General features: G+C 46.3%; 1 protein-coding gene across 8 annotated transcripts in view; it reads left to right on the top strand.

The window, feature by feature from the left end:
- Positions 1-20,517, top strand: part of acot7 (acyl-CoA thioesterase 7) — a 288,577-nt gene that overhangs the window by 192,167 nt on the left and 75,893 nt on the right. For all 8 annotated transcript variants that reach the window (XM_078425338.1, XM_078425332.1, XM_078425337.1 and 5 more), the window contains one exon: positions 16,269-16,385. In XM_078425338.1, the coding sequence (XP_078281464.1) occupies positions 16,269-16,385 (117 nt within the window). The remainder of the gene's footprint in view (positions 1-16,268; positions 16,386-20,517) is intronic.

Below are 20,517 nucleotides of genomic sequence, written 5' to 3'. Positions count from 1 at the left end.
CCAAAACTGGACACGATACTCTATATGTGGCTCCACCAATGTCCTGTACAACTGTGACATAAACTTCCAATGCCCAACGTACAATACCATTCACTTTTGTGTCAACTGCAAACTTACTAATCGTGCCTTGTAAGTTCTCATCCAAATCCTTGATATAGTTGACAAACAGCAATAGTCCCAGCACCGAACTCTGAGGCAAACCACTAGTCACTTGCCTCCAGTCCATAAAACATTCTTCTGCCATCACCCTCTGCTTCCTTCCATGAAGCCAATTTTCTATCCAGTCGGCTAGCTCTCCTTGGATCCCATGCGATCTAACCTTCCAGAGCAGCCTCTTCATAAATCTGTCTTGGCATCACATTTGACTAGGGTTGCCAACTATCTCACTACCAAATAAGGGACAAGGTGACGTCACCGCCCCGCGCCCCACGTGACCTCAACCAGCCAGCGGCCACATGCTCCACCAATGGCGGCCACTCGGGCGGGGAGGCGGGTTGCTACGCAACCTCCGTTAGGCGGCGCCCGGACCTCTGGGCCTATAGTGTCTGGGCCTACAGTCCGGGCCTAAAGTGTCCGGACCTACAGTGTCCGGCCGTACAGCGCCCCCCGGGGCTAATACGGGACAAGGGCAGACCCATACGGGACAAATCAATTTAGCCCAAAATACGGGATGTCCCGGCTAATACTGGACTGTTGGCAACCCTACATTCGACACAGACATTGTGGGCCGAAGGCCTATTCTTGTGCCGTTCTGTTCTATGTTCTATGTTCCATATTGGGATGCGAGTAGTCTATCCAATGATTTTTACACCAACAACGTCCACCTGCTTTGTCTCCAAATCACTAGTAATCTTGCCTGTTGAGTCAACATCTTCTACTTCGGTGGGAGAATTCCACCTGTTTCTCACCCTGTGTACAGAGGTGTTGAGCTGTACAGCTCCAGATAACTTCAAAGACAGCTTCAGGATCAGTGGGCCAGAAATTAATTTGTACAGCACCAAACAAGAATGAAAATTTTGCATTTAGAAATTGGTTGAACTTAGAGTTGAGCAATTCTGTGCACATTTCTGGGTGTCCTAGCATCCCTCCAGAAACATCAACTCTTGATTTTTTGGCAGGATATCATTCACCCACCCCAGTACCTGCTCTAGAACTCTCCCAAAATACATCAACTCTGATGCAATAGACAAAATTATCAGCAGTGCAACTTACAATCCCATTAGTCTGAAAAATAACATGTACTTGCAGAACAGGCTGATTTTACCAACAACGTGCCGTGTGAAAGTGCTATTTGAAGGGCCGACAGTCATATGTCTCTTTCTCCCTCAGATCTGCAACATCCTGTGACTTCAAACAAAGTCTAACTCATGCCTGAAATGCTTAACCCTTTGAAGTTTACGGTCTCTCTTCCTCTTCATAGTGCCGGTGTCATTCTGACTGCTGCTACAGATCTCATAGCCAACTGTTCACTGCTTTGTTCACAACTTCACACACAAGCCATTCTGAAGGAGAGGCGACCTTATCTGTTTTCTCTTCGCCCCACATATGCAGGCAGGTTTGACACTGGCCTTGCCTTGCATTGCAGGGGTCCCCCAGTGTGCAGGCAACTGCACTCTTGTTGTTATAGATGCCTCCCTGATAAACCCCCAGGGATTCTCTATGGTTCCCTTGAATGGAGAACATGCCCATCATTGTAACGACCATTCATTCAGTAGCAACTTTGCCTAGTAGCCAAAAGACTATGCGCGTTATCTCTTTAACACCGATAAAGTTACGTTAGCGTCTAGTATACCAGTAAGAAAATGGCCAATGCAACAGTCATGGCAAGACCAGACAGTCAACGTTTTAAGTTACTCTCATACGTGTTGCTGGCCTTCATTAGGATAGCTGCAAGAACTTGCCACACACACACTGCCAAACCAGCAATATCAATATTAGCGCAGAGTAACGCATGGAAACAGATTGCTGTTCGGGGAACCTTGATATTGAAGATGTCAGATCTTTTGCAATTTTTACAAATAGCATTTGGGGTGACCCTCGATGTCACTTTAACCCCATTAAACGCGACAAATGCAATATCCAGCCCAGTATTTTACAGCTCTCGAGTATAAACTTTGTCATTGTAACCTCACTGTTATTTCTGCCCTCCTTTGAGGTGCCCTACACATCCCCATTTCCTCAGGTTTGATTTGTGTGGACCACTTTTCATCATCTTATTAATGTGTTCTCCCGTCTTTGACTCACTGAGAGAACTTTGTATTATCTAATATTTTTCCTTTATTGTGTGGGTCATACAATTGATTAATCCCTATCTAAAGATTGATGTATCTGTTACTTGCTCCTCTGCTATTTGACCTGCTCCTTTTCAACCTTATTCATTTACTTGATGAAATTTTGCTTGTCCCATTCTGATGAGGTTGCAAAGAGAACGTTTTATTTTTCTCATCCTCATTACTGATTGATTCACTTTCTTTTTTCAATTTGAACCTTTCAGAGTTTGCAATGATGTTCCTTTTTATTGGCACCAGCACATTCCTCTGCCTCTCCACTTCAGACTTGGTGGTGTCCTGGAATTAAGCTGCCTTGGAGAGGCACTTTCTGTCTAACCACACCCCCACCGCATGTCCCCATAAGGTGGCGCAGCAGTAGAGTTGCTGCCTTACAGAGCCATGGATCCGGGTTCGATCCTGACTACAGGTGCAGTCTGCACGGAGCTTGTATGTCTTCCCTGTAACCGTGTGGCTTTTCTCCAGGTGCTCTGGTTTCCTCCTACATCCCAAAAACGTACGTTTGCAGGTTAATTGGTTTTGGTAAAAATTGTAAATTGTCCCTCGTGTGTAGGATTGTGCTAGTGTACAGGGATCGCTGGTCAGCGCGGACTCGATGTGCCAAAGAGCCGGCTTCCACGCTGTATCTCAAATTAAACTAACTAAACTAAACTAATCAACACACACACACACTACATTTCAGCACTGTGGGGCAGCTGGTGGAGCTGCTGCCACACAGCGCCCGAGACTCAGGTTCAATCCTGATCTCGGGTGTTGTCTGTGTGGAATTTTCCCGTTCTACCTGTGACCACGTGGGCTCCCTCCGGGTGCTCCGGTTCCCTCCCGCATCCAAAAGACATGCGGTTTGTAGGTTGATTGGCCTCTATAAATTACCCTTAGTGTGTAGGGAATGGATGAGAAAGTGGGATAACATAAAACTATTGTGAATAGGTGATCGATGGTCGACGGGCTGAAGGGTCTACTGTGTCTCTAAACTAAACTAAACAAGGATGTGAATGTTTGTCTGAATTAATGCAGTACGTTCTCTCTGCAGACTCATCAGAATGGCACAAGCAAAAAATTGCCCTTTATAAGATGTCAAATTAAAATTCTTGCACGTCTCTGACTTCTCAGCTAATTCGTTTAGTTTAGAGATACATCGCGGAAACAGGCCCTTCGGCCCACCGAGTTCACACCGACCAGCGATCCCAGCACATGAAACGCTATCCAACACACACACTAGGGACAATTTGCACTTATACTAAGCCAATTATAGTGTGACAGTGGTAAAGGACATGATTACTCTGGTTGATGGATGTTGGGCCAGTAAGATAGCCTGCTCTCACCAGGATGATGTCAAGATTTATGAGTGTCACTGGAGCTAAACTCAAGGCAAGTGGAGAGTATCCCATCATGATGTTGGATGTAAAGGAATCTGTTGTCGAGGTAGTGTAGAGATTGATCCACAATCAATTGCACTAAACATGCTGTGTCAGATCAGTGCCATACTGTACCCCATTTAGGTCCATAAATGAATATCAGAGGGAGAGTGTAATGAGCTGTTGCTGTTTTTTATTGCAACTAATTAAGATGAATTTCGAGACAGTAACCAACTGCAGGGAAGGCAATTTCGCCCAATGTGTTTGGCAGAGGGATTTGTACGTGCAGTGATATTGCTCAGAGGAAGTCTGCAACATGATTGTGGCAGAATGTAGGCGGCAACATTTAGAATTTACTAGACCAAGCGGACCCGTTGGGCCCAAACCCCTCCTGCATTGGTGCAACACCCTCTCCTCTCCCCCTCCACTCTCCCCCACCTCCCCCTCCACTCCCCCCACATCCCCCTATTCCATCTCCCCCTCCCCCCCTCCACTCTCCCCCTCCCCCCCACTCCATCTCTCCCTCCCCCCCTCCCCATTCCCCCCTTCCCGCCCTAGGCTAGGGTTCGATTCTGACCACTCCAGAGACGAGGGTTCGATTCTGACCTTGGATACTGTTTGTGTAGAGTTTGCACATTATCCCTATGACCCCGTGGGTTTCTTCCTGAAGCTCCGGTTTCATAGAGCCATAGAGTGATACAGTGTGGAAACAGGCCCTTCCACCCAACTTGCCCACACTGCCAACAATGTCCCAGCTACACTAACCACCCTAACCCCGGGTACTTTCCCTTGCAACCGCACGAGATGCAACACCTGTCCCTTTACCTCCCCCCTCAACTCCATCAAAGGACCCAAACATTCTTTCCAGGTGAGACAGAGGTTCACCTGCACCTCCTCCAACCTCATCTATTGCATCCGCTGCTCTAGATGTCAACTTATCTATATCGGCGAAACCAAGCGCAGGCTCGGCGATCGCTTCGCTGAACACCTGCGCTCGGTCCGCATTAACGCAACTGATCTCCCGGTGGCCCAGCACTTTAACTCCCCCTCCCATTCCCAGTCTGACCTCTCTGTCATGGGCCTCCTCCAGTGCCATGGTGAGGCCCGCCGGAAGTTGGAGGAGCAGCACCTCATATTTCGCCTGGGCAGTTTGCGGCTCGGTGGTATGAACGTCGACTTCTCCAACTTCAGATAGCTCCTCTGTCCCTCCCTTCCCCTCCTCCTTCCCAGATCTCCCTCTATCTTCCTGTCTCCACCTATATCCTTCCTTTGTCCCACCCCCGACATCAGTCTGAAGAAGGGTCTCGACCCGAAACGTCACCCATTCCTTCTCTCCCGAGATGCTGCCTGACCTGCTGAGTTACTCCAGCATTTTGTGAATAAATCGATTTGTACCAGCATCTGCAGTTATTTTCTTATGTCCCAGCTACACTAGTCCCACTTGACTGCACCTGGTCCATATCCCTCCAAACCTGTCCTATCCTACCTGTCTAACTGTTTCTTAAACAATGGGATAGTCCCAGCCTCAACTACCTCCTCCGGCAACCTGTTCCAGACATCCACCAACCTTTGTGTGAAAACGTTACCCCTCAGATTCCTCCTGCATGCCAAAGACGTGCAGGTTTAGAGATTAATAGTATAAGAAAATAACTGCAGATGCTGGTACAAATCGATTTATTCACAAAATACTGGAGTAACTCAGCAGGTCGGGCAGCATCTCGGGAGAGAAGGAATGGGTGACGTTTCAGGTCGAGACCCTTCTTCAGACTGATGTCAGGGGGGCGGGACAAAGGAAGGATATAGGTGGAGACAGGAAGATAGAGGGGGATCTGGGAAGGAGGAGGGTAAGAGAGGGACAGAGGAACTATCTAAAGTTGGAGAAGTCGACGTTCATACCACTGGGCTGCAAACTGCCCAGGCGAAATATGAGGTGCTGTTCCTCCAATTTCCGGTGGGCCTCACTATGGCACTGGAGGAGGCCCATGACAGAAAGGTCAGACTGGGAATGGGAGGGGGAGTTGAAGTGCTCGGAGATCAGTTTTGTTAATGCGGACCAAGCGCAGGTGTTCAACGAAGCGATCGCCGAGCTTGCGCTTGGTTTCGCCGATGTAAATAAGTTGACATCTAGAGCAGCGGATGCAATAGATGAGGTTGGAGGAGGTGCAGGTGAACCTTTGTCTCACCTGGAAAGACTGTTTGGGTCCTTGGATGGAGTTGAGGGGGGAGGTAAAGGGACAGGTGTTGCATCTCGTGCGGTTGCAGGGGAAAGTGCCCGGGGTTGGGGTGGTTTGGGTAGGAAGGAACGAGTGGACCAGGGAGTTACGGAGGGAACGGTCTCTGCGGAACGCAGAGAGGGGAGGGGATGGGAAGATATGGCCAGTGGTGGGGTCCCGTTGTAGGTGACGGAAATGTTGGTGGATGATATGTTGGATCCGCTGGCTGGTGGGGTGGAAGGTGAGAACGAGGGGGATTCTGTCCTTGTTGCGAGTGGAGGGAGGGGGAGCAAGAGCGGAGCTGCGTGATGTAGAAGAGACCCTAGTGAGAGCCTCATCTATAATGGAGGAGGGGAAGACCCCTTTCCTGAAGAACGAGGACATCTCGGAAGCCCTAGTGTGAAACACCTCATCCCGGGCGCAGATGCGGCGTAGACGGAAGAATTGGGAGTAGGGGATAGACTTTTTGCTGGGGACCGGGTGGGAAGAAGTATAGTCCAGATAGCTGTGCGAGTCAGTGGGTTTATAGTAAATGTCCGTCACTAGTCTGTCTCCTGTGATGGAGATGGTGAGGTCCAGAAATGGGAGGGAGATGTCGGAGATAGTCCAGGTATATTTAAGGGCAGGATGGAAATTGGAGGTGAAATTGGCGTGGCTGTGTTCTGCAGCTGCGGCTCACCGGCAGTCTCTCTGTCTTTTTTTTTGTTTTTTGTCTATTGTCATCGTTTAATGTACGTTTTGTTCTATTTTTAACTCTGTGTATGTGGGGGGGTGGTGGGAGGGGTTGGGGGAAACCTTTTTTCTAATCTCTTCCTCAACGGAGATGCGACCTTTACCGTGTCGTATCTCCGTTCGCGCTACGGCCTAACATCGTGGAGTCGGCGGCCTCCAGCTGGGATCGACCTTGAAGACTCCGGTCGCAGGGCCTGGACTTACCATCTCGGAGGCTTCGGCCGTGGGCCCTGCAGACCGCAACATCGGGAGTTCGCAGGTCCCTGGCTGGCGACCGGTTTTTGGGAGCTCCAGCCGTAGCAGCTTCGACCGCCCCGAAGCGCGAGGTACGATCGACCCGCTCGCAGGCCCTTCATCACCCTGCGTGGCTCGGCCGCAACACTTTCCATCGCCCGGTGGGGGCTCAGGACTTTCATCGGCCTGCTCGGCTCGGCCCTGGGACTTTCCATCGCCCAGTGGGGGCTCAGGACTTTCATCGGCCTGCTCGGCTCGGCCCTGGGACTTTCCATCGCCCGGTGGGGGCTCAGGACTTTCATCGGCCTGCTCGCCTCGGCCCTGGGACTTTCCATCGCCCGGTGGGGGCTCAGGACCTTCATCGGCCTGCTCGGCTCGGCCCTGGGACTTTCCATCGCCCGGTGGGGGCTTCAAAAAGTTGGGAGCCTCGATCACCTCGTGGCACCACGGGAGAAGAATGAGGAGGAGATAAGACTTTGCCTTCCATCACAGTGAGGGTGTGCCTAGAGCAATCACTGTGATGGCTGTTTGTGTAAAAATTGTATCTGTGTGTCCTGTGCTTTTTGTTGTCTACTGCCGGACCCTGACGTGAGAGGACGGTGGCGTTGTTTATTCGCCGCTTTTCCGTTAGGATAGTTTGTTTGTTTTTATGTTGATTGTTTTTGTAAAGCGCTTTGAGCACCTGATAAGGCGCTATATAAAATAAATGCTTATTATTATTAAGTGTATGAAGTCAGTGAGTTCTGCATGGGTGCAAGAGGTAGCACCAATGCAGTCATCGATGTAGCGGAGGTAGAGTTCGGGGATGGGGCCAGTGTACGTCTGGAACAGGGATTGTTCGACGTACCCGACAAAGAGGCAGGCGTAGCTAGGGCCCATGCGAGTGCCCATAGCTACGCCTCTGGTTTGGAGGAAGTGGGAGGAGTCAAAGGAGAAATTAATTGATTTAATTTCAATTAATCAATTTAGAGATTAATTGGCCTCTGTAAAATGCCCCAGTATGTAGCGAGTGGATGCGAAAGTGGGATAACATAGAACTCGTGTGAACGGGTTATCGATGGTCAGCATTGTCTTGTTGGGCCGAAGGGCCTATTTCCATGATGTATCTCAACTAAAATCACCTGTAGTGATAGTGGAGAAGGCACAACTGTTTTGTTTTTGCTTTTAGTTTCGTTTAGTTCAGAGATACAGCATGGGAACAGGCCCTTCGGCCCACCGATTCCACAACGACCACCTGCCCATCATTCACATGGTCACTTTTTCACATCCATTCCCTGCACACCGTGGGGGGGGCAATTTGCAGAGGCCAATTAATCTTCAAACCTCTACGTCTTTGGGATGTGGGAGGAAACCGGAGCACCCGGAGAAAACCCATGCAGGACACGGGGAAAAGATACAAACTCCGTACAGACAGCACCCGTGGTCAGGATCGAACCCGGGTCTCTACCACTGTGGCACCGTGCCAACCGAGAACCTGCTATCATTCAGAATGGTGGTCAGGAAACTCCTCCCATTAAAGGTTAGAGAGGAATTTCACCAATTTATGTTATCACTGACAAGCAGTTTATCATCTCAGAGTTGCCTTGAATCTTTGTCAGGCTGGGTAATTGGGAGCAGGATGGGAGAACCTGTGACATTTGTGATAACTCTGGATGAGCAGTCTCCTCCTTGTACTTTGCCTTTTGAAATCAACCATCAGAGCTCATCTACATCTGTTAATGGTGATATATTGTTGTAAATGTCTGTTATGAAGTGATCCACTATGTTATGCACTTAATAGTGGCAACCAACTGTAGCACAATCTTTAAAACAAACAATGACCTCATAGAAATGACTCTTTAACAAAAACAATCTTTACCACAATATATATATATATATATATATATATATATATATATATATATATATAAAATAATAATGTCACCAGCTTGCCCTGCACACTGCAGCCCCTGCAGTGATGACTAGTTGTGATGGCAGTGAGTTTTATGTATCTTGACATCTCTGCCTCCGCCAGCAGTTGGAGCTCAGTCTGAGCTTGAGTCCACCGTGAAAACAGCTAAGATGGCTTCGACTGCCCGAGGCCCAGGAAGTGGGCACAGTGGAGTGAAGCAACATCTCCGGTCGGCTGCAAGTTCCCACATGAAATCAGCTCAGTCATTTACAATCTGCCCACCTGGCACTGATAGGAGCTCAAAACTAGCACCTTACGAATTGATTGGCACAAAATTGTTCCTCTCACTCAACAGAGATAAGGTGCTAAGATTAGGAAGACAAATGCCAGGGATGCAGTGAGGTTGTGTTAGTTGTTCCTTTGTGAGGGCGTAGTAAAGGGAGTGTTGATTCGCATTAGTCTGATGCTTGAGCACCGAGCACTTGGCAATGGGGCAGGGTGCCTGAGAGAAAGTGTCTCACCTCCCAGCTCAAGAACAAGAGTGTCTTATGTCAGATGTCCCGATATGCAACAATGAATTTCTTACTTGCACCAGAACAACAGATATGTAAATATAGTACCCTGTAAAACCCATAATAATGTTCAGTAAATATATTTTAAAAAACAGACAAATTAATGGACAAGAGAAGTGCAAAATCAAAAATAATGTCCCCAAGTCTGCATAGTTCAGAGCCTATTTGGAGGTTGTAGTGATTAATAACGTGATGGTTGTAGGGAAGAAGCTGCTCCTGAGCATGAACGTTACAGTTTTCAGGTTCCTATACCTTCTTCCCAAAGGCAGGAGTAAAATGAGAGCGTGGCCAGGGTGGTGTGGGTTTAATTTAGTTCAGTTTAGAGATACACCACGGAAACAGGCCCTTCCACCCACCAAGTCTGCACCGACCAGCGATCTCCGCACATTAACACTATCCTACACACACTGGGGACAATTTACACATACACCAAGCCAATTAACCTACAAACCTCTACGTCTTTGAAATATGGGAGGAAACCGAATATCTCGGAGAAAACCCATGCGGTCTCGGGAAGAACGTACAAACTCTGTACAGGCAGTACCCATAATCGGTTGACTGTTTTGACAGGACCACTGTATAGATCTTTATCTTTTGGATAATCATTTTCCAGCCCGCACAAAACTGTTGAGGCTTCACCTGCAACAGGTAATGATGATGCTGGCTGCCTTTTTCAGGCAGCGACTCTTGCAGTTCCCTTCGATGGTGGGGAGGTCAGAACCCGTGATGGATGAGGCAGTGTTCACCACTGTTTGCAATCTTCTTCGTTTCTGGACATTCGAGTCGCCGAACCAGGCCGTGATGCAACCAGTCGATATGCTCCCTACTGTACATATAGAACGAAAAGGATGTAGAACACACAGCACAGCACAGGAGCAGGCCCCTCAGACCACTATGGCTGTGTCTGCATACAATCCCTCCATTCCCTGCATATCCATGTGCCCAACAAAACATATCTTCAATGCCACTATCATATCTGTCTCATCTTAAGGGAAAATGACAGAAAGGTCTTGACAGAAATATTTATTGTTCCACAGGTGCCCTCTGACCTGCTTAGCATTTCCAGCACCTTTTATTTCTTTTTTCATATTTATAAAGCTCTCGCTATTTGTATAGTGCACAAAAACATTTTTTTTGAAAGCAAGTAAGGTTCCACATGATATGAATGAGGTCTATTGGTGGAGGGAGAATTTGCACAGAGTATTTTCCCATTGCTGTAAAGAGCAAATTTGCTGACATGATGGATTGCTCTTTGAATTTACTGGCAAAAGACTCAACCTTGGTACTCTCTGTAATGAGAAAGCAGCACAACGTTGCATTGGTCTGGTGAGGGAAGCCAGTTGTCCTTGTGCCTGCAACAGTCTTTGTCTTCTTCGGCAGATTCTTGGGATCGAGGATTCCGCTCCCGTTTTTAGGTGGCTATTGAGGGCAATGTGGGAATGCAGAGTCTTTTACAGGTGGGGTGGGAGGTAGTTGTCACAGCAGAGAAGAACGGAACTGTGTGAAGCAGTGAGTTCCACCCACTCCTCACACACAGAGTCTGTGCTTCCAATACGTGGCCTCAAACTTCTCAATACCACTCTGAAACTCAAGTTCTACTTTGATTGGTCAGAGGTTCACAGAAGTCATTTCTTCAGGGATGTATTAAGCACACCCTTAAATCTTTTTCCCTGTCTATCTTATAATCTGTTCCCACAACAGACACAAATATAGTACCCATGTGTGTGGTGTCAGGTGTATGAGCAAGATGGCCAGTTCAGCGTGATGATTGAGATTAACTGCAACCTGAATGTTGGGGGTGATGTTGTGGAAGAGGACACTGACATTAATTTGTTTAAACCTTCCCGTGAGCGTTTAGTGTAAAGATACAGTGGAAACAGGCCCTTCAGCCCACCAAGTCCACATCAACTATTGATCACCCGCGCACTAGTTCTATGTTATCCCACTTTCTCATCCCACGCACTAGGGGCAGATTACAGAAGCCAACGAACCTACAAATCCGCACGTCTTGGGAATGTGAGAGGAAACTGGAGCACCCGGAGAAAACTGACGCAGTCACAGAGAGAACGTACAAACTCTGTATAGACATGATCAGGATCGAACCTGGGCCTCGGAAATCGAGGATTTCAATGTAAACCTATATATTCAAAGTGGAGGGTAGTGCAGCAGGGCAGGTTAACAGGGGATCTTGGTCCTGCTGCTGATGAGAGTAGGACTCATCCTCTCATATGCTTCAGTGAACAGGTCTATGTTTGACTTCTGGGTATGCACAAACACAAGCATTGTCTGCATAATTTATTGTCTGATCTAACTTCTAGGTTTGGGTTTATTATTGTCAACTATACCGAGGTATGGTGAAAAGCTTTGTATTAATCTCCAAACAAATCAAGTTCACAAGTTATTGGAGTAAAATTAGGCCAGTCGGCCCATGGAGTCTTCTCCGCCATTCAGTCATGGCTGATCTCTGCCTCCTAATCCCATTTTCCTGCCTTCTCCCCATAACCCTTGGCAACCATTCTAAACAAGAATTTGTCTATCTCTGCCTTTAAATTATCCACTAACTTGGCCTCCACAGCCCTCTGTGGCAATGATTCCAACAGATTCACCACCCTCTGACTAAAGAAGTTCCTCCTCGCCTCCTTTCTAAAAGAGTGCCATTTAATTCTGGGGCTATGACCTCTGGTCCTAGACTCTCCCACCAGTGGAAACATTCTTTCCACATCCACTCTATCTATGCCTTTCATTATTCTGTAAGTTTCAATGAGGTCCCCGCTTAACCTAAACTCCAGCGAGTACAGGCCCAGTGCTGTCAAACGCTCATCATATGCTAAGCCACTCATTCCTGGAATCATTCTTGTAAACCTCCTCTGGACCCTCTCCAGAGCCAGCACATCCTTCCTCAGATATGGGGCCCACATTTGCTCACAATATTCCAAATGCAGCCTGACCAGAGCCTTATAGAGCCTCAGCATTACATTTCTGTTTTTGTATTCCAATCCTCTTAATATAAATGCAAGCATTGAATTTGCCTTCCCCACTACCGATTCGACTTGCAAATTAACTTTTTGGGCATCCAGCACCAGCACTCCCAAGTCCCTTTGCACATCCGATTTCTGGATTCTCTCTCCATTTAGAAAATAATCTGTGCCTTTATTCGTATTACCAAAATCCATGACTCAACATTTTGCTACTGAATTTCATCTGCCACTTCTCTGTCCTATCAAATAACTATCAAATCAATATCAAATAATATTATACATAAGTACAATCATAGAGTCATAGAGTGATATAGTGTGGAAACAGGCCCTTCGGCCCAACGCCCACACTGGCCAACATGTCCCAGCTACACTAGTCCCACCTGCCTGTGCTTGCCTGTCTAACTGTTTCTTAAACTTTGGGATAGTCCCAGCCTCAACGACCTCATCTGGCAGCTTGTTCCATACACCCACCACCCTTTGTGTGAAAAAGTTACCCCTCGGATTCTTATCAAATCTTTTTCCCTTCACCTTGAACCAAAGTCCTCTGGTTCTCAATTCCCCCACTCTGGGCAAGAGCTCTGTGCATCTACCCGATCTATTCCTCTCATGATTTTGTACACCTCTGTAAGATCACCTATCATCCTCCTGCACTCAAAGGAATAGAGACCCAGCCTACTCAACCTCTCCCTATAGCTCACACCCTATAGTCCTGGCAACATCCTCGTAAATCGTTTATGAACCCTTTCAAGCTTGACAATATCTTTCCTATAACATGGTGCCCAGAACTGAACACAATATTCTAAATGAGGTCCCACAAACGTCTTATACAACTGCAACATGACCTCCCAACTTCTATATTCTATACTCTGACTGATGAAGGCCAAAGTGCCAAAAGCCTTTTTGACCACCTTATCTACCTGCGACTCGATCTTCAAGGAACCATGCACCTGCACTCCCAGATCCCTCTGCTCTACAACACTCCCCAGATTCACTGTGTAGGTCCTGCCCTTGTTAGACTTCCCAAAATGCAACACCTCACATTTCTCTGTATTAAATTCCATCAACCGTTCCTCAGCCCACCTGGCCAATTGATCCAGATCCTGCTGCAGTCTGTCATAACCATCTTTACTATCTGCAAAACCACCCACTTTTGTATCATCTGCAAACTTGTTAATGTTGCCCTGTATGCTCTCATCCAAATCATTGATGTAGATGACAAACAGTAACGGGCCCAGCACCGAACCCTGAGGCACACCACTAGTCACAGGCCTCCAGTCCGAGAAGCAACCTTCCACCATTACCCTCTGCTTCCTTGCATGGAGCCAATTTGCTATCCATTCAGCAATCTCTCCTTGGATCCCATGCGATCTAACATTCCGGAGCAGCCCACCACGTGGAACCTTGTTGAACGCCTTACTGAAATCCATGTACACAACATCTACAGCTCTGCCCTCATCGACATTTTTGGTCACATAAAAAAAATCAATCAGATTTGTGAGACACGACCTCCCACCATGCTGACTGGCCCTAATCACCCCTTGCCCGTCCAAATGCCTGTATAACCTGTCCCTCAGAATACTCTTGAGTAACTTTCCAACTACAGATATTAAGCTCACCGGCCTATAGTTCCCAGCAATTTTCCTGCAGCCCTTCTTGAATAGAGGCACACCATTTGCCACCCTCCAGTCTTCCGGCACCTCTCCTGTAATAAAAGACGACTCATAAATTTCAGCCAGGGCTCCCGCAATTTCCTCTCTGGTTTCCCACAATGTCCTCGGATATATCTGATCAGGCCCTGGAAATCTGTCTACCTTCATACATGACATGACAGTACGTTCAGTACATCTTCGACGGTAACACTGATTGCTCTCAAGGCACTTCCATTGACTTCCCCCAGTTCCTCCATCCTACTGTCTTTCTCCTCGGTAAATACAGAGGAGAAATACTCATTGAGGACCTTGCCCATCTCCTGTGGCTCCACACAGAGGTGACTGCTTTGATTCCTGAGAGGTCCCACTCTCTCTCTAGTTACCCTTTTCCCCCTTATTTATTTAAAATCTTTTGGGACCCACCAGAGTTATATCCTGGCCCCTTTTTGCCCTTCTGATTTCCTTTTTCAGTTTACTCCTTAATTCCCAAAACTCCTCCAGGGATGCACTTGATCCCAGCTGCCTATACCTGTCCCATGCATCATTCTTGTTTTTAACCAATGCTTCAATTTCCCTCATCAGCCAAGCTTCCTTACGTTTGCCTGCTTTGCCCTTCACTCTAACGGGGACGTACATATCCTGAGCTTTCATCAGCACACTTTTAAAAACATCATACTTGGCCGATGTTCCTTTCCCCTCAAATAACCTGCTCCAGTCAACTTGAGCGAGACCTTCTCTCTTGCCCTCAAAGTTGGCCTTACCCCAGTCGAGCATTTTAACACGTGGACCCTCTCTGTCCCTATCCATAACTATCTTAAACCTATCTTAAACCTAATCGAACTGTGGTCACTAGTCCCAAAAGGCTCCTCCATAAACACTTTATTAACTTGCCCTTCCTAATTTCCCAATACTAAATCCAGCGTTGCCCTCTCAGTGTGGGGGCTTCTACATACTGCTTGAGAAAACTCTCCTGAACACTTTTGAGGAATTGCACCCATTTAAACCCTTCACATTATGATTTTCCCAGTCAATATTGGGAAAGTTAAAATCCCCTACTACAACAACCATATTTGACCTGCTGCTGTCTGCAATCTCCTGGCACATTTGTCCTAATTCCCGCTGACTATTCGGGGGTCTGTAGTACACCCCTAATCAAGCCAAACTAAAATACAGCTCAAATATGTTCTCAGTATTGTGGCCCACAGTGCCCTTGACAAAGTCCAATGGCCGCAACAGGGTTGAGGTGAATTGGGCAGTACCCTTGCTTACGGAAGGACTGTTCAGCACCCTAGTAACAAGCGAATAAGTTGTTCTTGAGTCTGGGTGGTGAGCTTCTGTATCTTCTGCCGGACATGAGCGGTGGGGGGAGAAGGAATGATTGGGGTGGAATGACAAGTCTTTTATGTTGGCTGCTTTTCTGAGACAGCGTGAAGTGTAGATGGAATCAATGATGGGGAGTCTGGTGTGTGATATACTGGGCTACGCCCACAACTCTCTGCAATTTCCCGCAGTCTTGGGAAGAGCTCTACTGAAACCAAGTTGTGATGTAACCCAACTGTATGCTTTTTATGATGCTTCTGTGGAAGTTTGTAAGAGTCGTTGGAGACATGCTAATTTTTCACCGTCTCCTGAGGAAATAGAGGTGTTTGTAAGCATCTTGGGATGTTTTAATGTAGGGGTTGGTCCATGACAGATGTTTGATAATGTTTATGCCAAGAAAACCTGAAGCTCTCAACCATTTCCACTTCAGCACCATCGATGTTGACCTAGAGTGTAATCATGCAGATTGAACAGTTTCCTATTGGCTTTGAAGATTAACAGCACTCCAAGCCCGGCACCAAGTCTCAATGAGTGTGCACGGAAATTTTCAAGTCTACCCTTTTATGTTCGACTCAAAGTTTCTGCTGAAACAGTGCCCTGCATTTACATTTTCAAAACTGTAACTGAGTTTGTACGTTCTCCCCGTGACCATGTGGGTTTTCTCCGGGTGCTCCGGTGTCCTCCTACACTCCAAAGACGTACAGGTTTGTAGGTTAATTGACTTAGGTAAAAACACATTGTGAATTGTCCCTAGTGTGTAGGATAGTGTTAGTGCATGGGGACCATTGGTCAATAGACAATAGACAATAGGTACAGGAGGAGGCCATTTGGCCCTTCGAGCCAGCACCGCCATTCAATGTGATCATGGCTGATCATTCTCAATCAGTCAGTGTGGACTCGGTGGACCGAAGGGCCTGTTTCTGTACTGTATCTCTAAACTAAACTAAGACATTGAACGTGTGGTTGGAGGAGATGGTTTTTATCATTCGTTTCTTTAATATTGCTTATTCTATGAACGACTCTTGCCTTTCAGGTGTCACGATGAAGTTGATGGATGAAGTGGCAGGCATCGTTGCAGCTCGCCACTGCAAGACCAACATCGTGACCGCATCCGTAGATGCCATCAACTTCCACGAGAAGATTGAGAAAGGTACTCGCTTGCCACTTTCATCCTGCTTGTCACATGAGCCCTCTTACTTGGCATTGACATATAACAGTTATGATTTTGTGCAGTACATTGCATATCGTTTGCATGTTATACACAGATCATTTAACCACTGCTTAAATAAACTTTGCCTTTGAAAGTTATCACAAAATTGAAACTATGAAGCACACCTAATAAGAGCGTAACAGTAAAGCTACTGTGCTAGAACCAACGGATGGACAATGCTAATAACATTTTACTTGTCACTGTTTTTAGGAAAAGTGCCCCATATAAATATTTTACTCTTGAAGGGGTTCAACGTTCTGCGAGAAGATATTACCATTTCCTTTCCCAGAGCTGAGTACTGCTTCCTCTTCAACACAAACAGTGTCACACTTTAACATACAATCCAGCCTTCAATATATGGAGTGTGATGCTTAACACATTCCCATGATGTTTGTTGGCATGCTAATTTAAAAGGTGTTGATTTAACGGAAACTTGATTGTTTAGTTGGGAGGAGTTGTGCACTGATCTTCGGACAATGTAATCGGAAGGATATAGTGTGGCAGTTGTAAAGTAGGAGGCCCACTAAACATCTCCAATGTTCACAGCTCTGGATTTCCTCGTGGCATTCTCACTCAGTGCACATATCTATGTTGATAAGAAGGAGTAAACATTGCAAAATACAGGCAGGGGGAGGCCCATCAAACCTGTTCTACCATTCATAAGATTGTGGCTGAATTTTTACATAAACTTTGGCTTGTTCAGATCTCTTGCTTCCACTGTTATCCAAAGCTGCCTTTAATCTTAAACTGGGTTTTTAAATGAACAGCATTATGTGCATACAATGCTGAAGCACAACATCACAAACATTGTAAACATTGTGTCATTTGTTTACGGATCACTGCTACGCAGTGGTGCTGTGATAGAGTTGTTGCCTTACTGTACCAGAAACCCCGGTTCACTCCTGACTACGGGTGCTGTCCGTACGGAGTTTGTACGTTCTCCCCGTGACCTGCGTGCGTTTTCTCCAGGTGCTCCGGTTTCTTCGCACACTCCAAAGATGTACAGGTTTGCAGGTTAATTGGCTTCGGTAAAAAAAACCTGTAAATTGTCCCCAGTGTGTAGGATAGTGCTAGTGTACGGGGTGATCGCTGGTCAGTGCAGACTCAGTGGGCCGAAGGCCCTGTTTCCACGCTGTAACGCTAAAGTCTAAAGTCTAATGCAAATTAATTTCTAATACATTAGCATTCGTGAATCATGTCATTAATCATTAGTTTGTCACTTGAAAAATTCAATACATGATTACCACCTAGATTCTAGAACAGTTTCTTCCCAGCTGTTGTCAGGCACCAAGTAGAGTGTAGTCCTGAGCTACTATCTACCTCATTGGAGACCCTCAGACTATTTTTTATCAGACTTTACTGGACATTATCTTGTACTAAACATTATTCCCTTTATCGTAGTATCTGTACACTGTGGATGGCTCACTTATAATCATGTATTGTCTTTCTACTGACTTGGTAGCACACAACAATGGCTTTTCACTGAACCTCGGTACTCGTGACAATAATCTAAACTAAAGCTAAATTAATTAAACACTGTCTTGTTTAAGTAGTAAGTGGGTTTGTTGTGTTATTTTGAGGATTTTCTGATCTAGATTCTGAATGGCTAAGATAATAGCAGCTTTACTTTGTACATGACATTGAGAGGTTGAATTGAACACAGATGAGGCCATTTGGCCCACTAATCCTCTGTTGGACCTTTGATAGTGCTTCTCACGAGAGTTCCCTTTGATTCCCTGCCAAACTAATTCAACTGCTTAGACACAAAAAGCTGGATTAACTCAGCGGGACAGGCAGCATCTCTGGAGAGAAGGAATGAATGGGTGACGTGTTGGGTCGAGATCCTCCTTCAGGCTGGTTTGGAATAAGGGAAATGCGAGATATAGACGATGATGTGGAGAGATAAAGTACAATGAATGAAAGATATGCAAAAAAGTAACGATGGTAAAGGAAACAGGCCATTGTTAGCTGTTTGTAGGGTGAAAATGAGAAGCTGGTGCAACTTGGGTGGGACCTAGATGGGGCATCTTGGTCATCATTAGAGCCAGGATTTTGCCATAAGTGCCTTTTTATGCCTTTTTTATGATTTCAGCAAGATAATGCCTTTTTCACGATCGAGTGCCTAAATCAGCTTTTTTTTGCCGTGTTAACGTAACTTACAAGAAAATATCCACCACCGGAGAAACCGGGTGCTCCACATCGGTCATTCATTCGTGGGTAGTGGACGAGGCCCCAGGCTTTTGCAGTCAGGCTGTAAGTGGGTGTTAAGTGGTGATTGGAGAGGGGTGGGTGGGGAAGGGTCCAGTCTTTTCAGGCTGGAGTCAGGCTGTGAGCAGGTGTGAAGTGTTGTTTGGGGAGGAGGTACCAGGGTTAAGTTTCTGTTTATCGAACCTGCAGTAGAACTCGTTCAGGTCGTTGGTCAGCGGACGATTGTCCAAGGAGCGGGAGGGTTTCCTCTTGTAGCTTGTGATTTCTTGCAAGCCCTTCCACACTGAAGAGGCGTCATTAGCTGAGAACTTGCTCCTCAGCTTCTCAGAGTACCTTTCCTTGGCAGCACTGATTCCTCTTCTCAGCTTGTACTTGGCCTGCCTGTAGAGGTCTGTATCCCCGCTCCTGTAGGATCTACCCCTGCAAGCGTCAAAATGCCCAAAGTCAAGTCAACCCCTTGTAAAAAACTGAACGATTTTGTGAGAGTGTACGGGAGTGATATATTCTCTACAGACAACTGTGTGCTGTTTTGCAAAGCACGCGAGAAAGCAGCAAATCATGATAAGAAATATTTCGTCTCCCAGCATGTACAGACAGCTAAACATGAGAAACTGAAGGCGGGAAATACGCAAGCTTGGCTCCTCACTACATTTACTGCTGGTTCCAGTCACAAATCTGAGTTTTCGAGTGATCTGTACAAGGCATTCATTGATGCTGGAATTCCACTGTGGGAATTGGAAAACAAATCTCAGAGGTTTTTTAGAGAAACACACAGAGGAACATATACCGAGCGAGTCATCATTACGGAGAAATTATGTTGACAGCAACTTCAACGTTGTGGTGCAGAAAATTAGAGATGAAGTTGCATGCAACAAAATATGGATCTCAATAGATATGGTGCCAATGTGGTCATCGGTTCACTGGAGGCAGGTCAACAATCAAAGGAGTATATCGACATGAATATCGAGTCTGTAGCTTGTTTCGGGTATGCACCAGTGACCTCAGCTGGGGTAGAAAGAAGTTTTTCAGAACTGAAGCATATTCTGTCTGACAGACGGCATAGCTTATTACCAGATAATTTTGAAGAAAATGCTAGTAATTAGGTGTAACCAGCCAACTGGTCATTTAATGTAGTATACCTTTATATTATCATTTTTAACCATATTTTGGTGGTGGAAATACATGCCTTTTATGCTTTTTTGTCAATAAATGCCTTTATCGTGCCTTTTTTGTAATTTTATTATGCCTATTTGCCTGCCTATTTCAGAGATTTTTAGCGCCTAACCATCCTGGCTCTCGTCATCATGTACGAGTTGGACCAATGGGCCTGTTTCCGTGCTGCATGACTCCATGAGTGTAAATAATCTGGGCGTTCTCTATCCTCTTGCACACTTCTCCTTTGAGAGTCATGTAACTCAGTTTGCAGTGGGCGAGCAGGCTGCTTTCTTTCTGCTATCAAGCACAGGTGTGAAGAGATGCAATGCAACATCTTCACCGAACGTTGATTCATTGTGAACAAGGCATCAAATCAAGGGCCCTGCCGATTTGTACTATTTAACAGTAGGCTTGGTGGCAAATAACTTGATAATTAAACACTTGGATAATATCGATATTTTTGGCCAATCTCTGCACAAAGACATTGACATTGAATTGAATCTTACTGGTTACTTCACACCTTGCTTCAGTGCCACTGCTACCCATTAACTGCCGTACCCTGGAATACCAGTAACTGGTGAGGCTGAGATGAGACTGCTGGTGGAAACATGGTAACTCACCCTGTAAAATGGCATTGCTGTGGACAAATGGTGACTGACAATGGGGCAATTATCATGGTAAAGATTCCAATATATCTATGTGTAAGAAG

The sequence above is a fragment of the Rhinoraja longicauda genome, chromosome 30 (genome assembly GCF_053455715.1).
Source record: "Rhinoraja longicauda isolate Sanriku21f chromosome 30, sRhiLon1.1, whole genome shotgun sequence".
Classification (NCBI taxonomy): domain Eukaryota; kingdom Metazoa; phylum Chordata; class Chondrichthyes; order Rajiformes; family Arhynchobatidae; genus Rhinoraja; species Rhinoraja longicauda.
The sequence above is the reverse complement of the archived record's forward strand: the minus strand, read 5'-3'. Positions and strand labels throughout refer to the sequence as shown.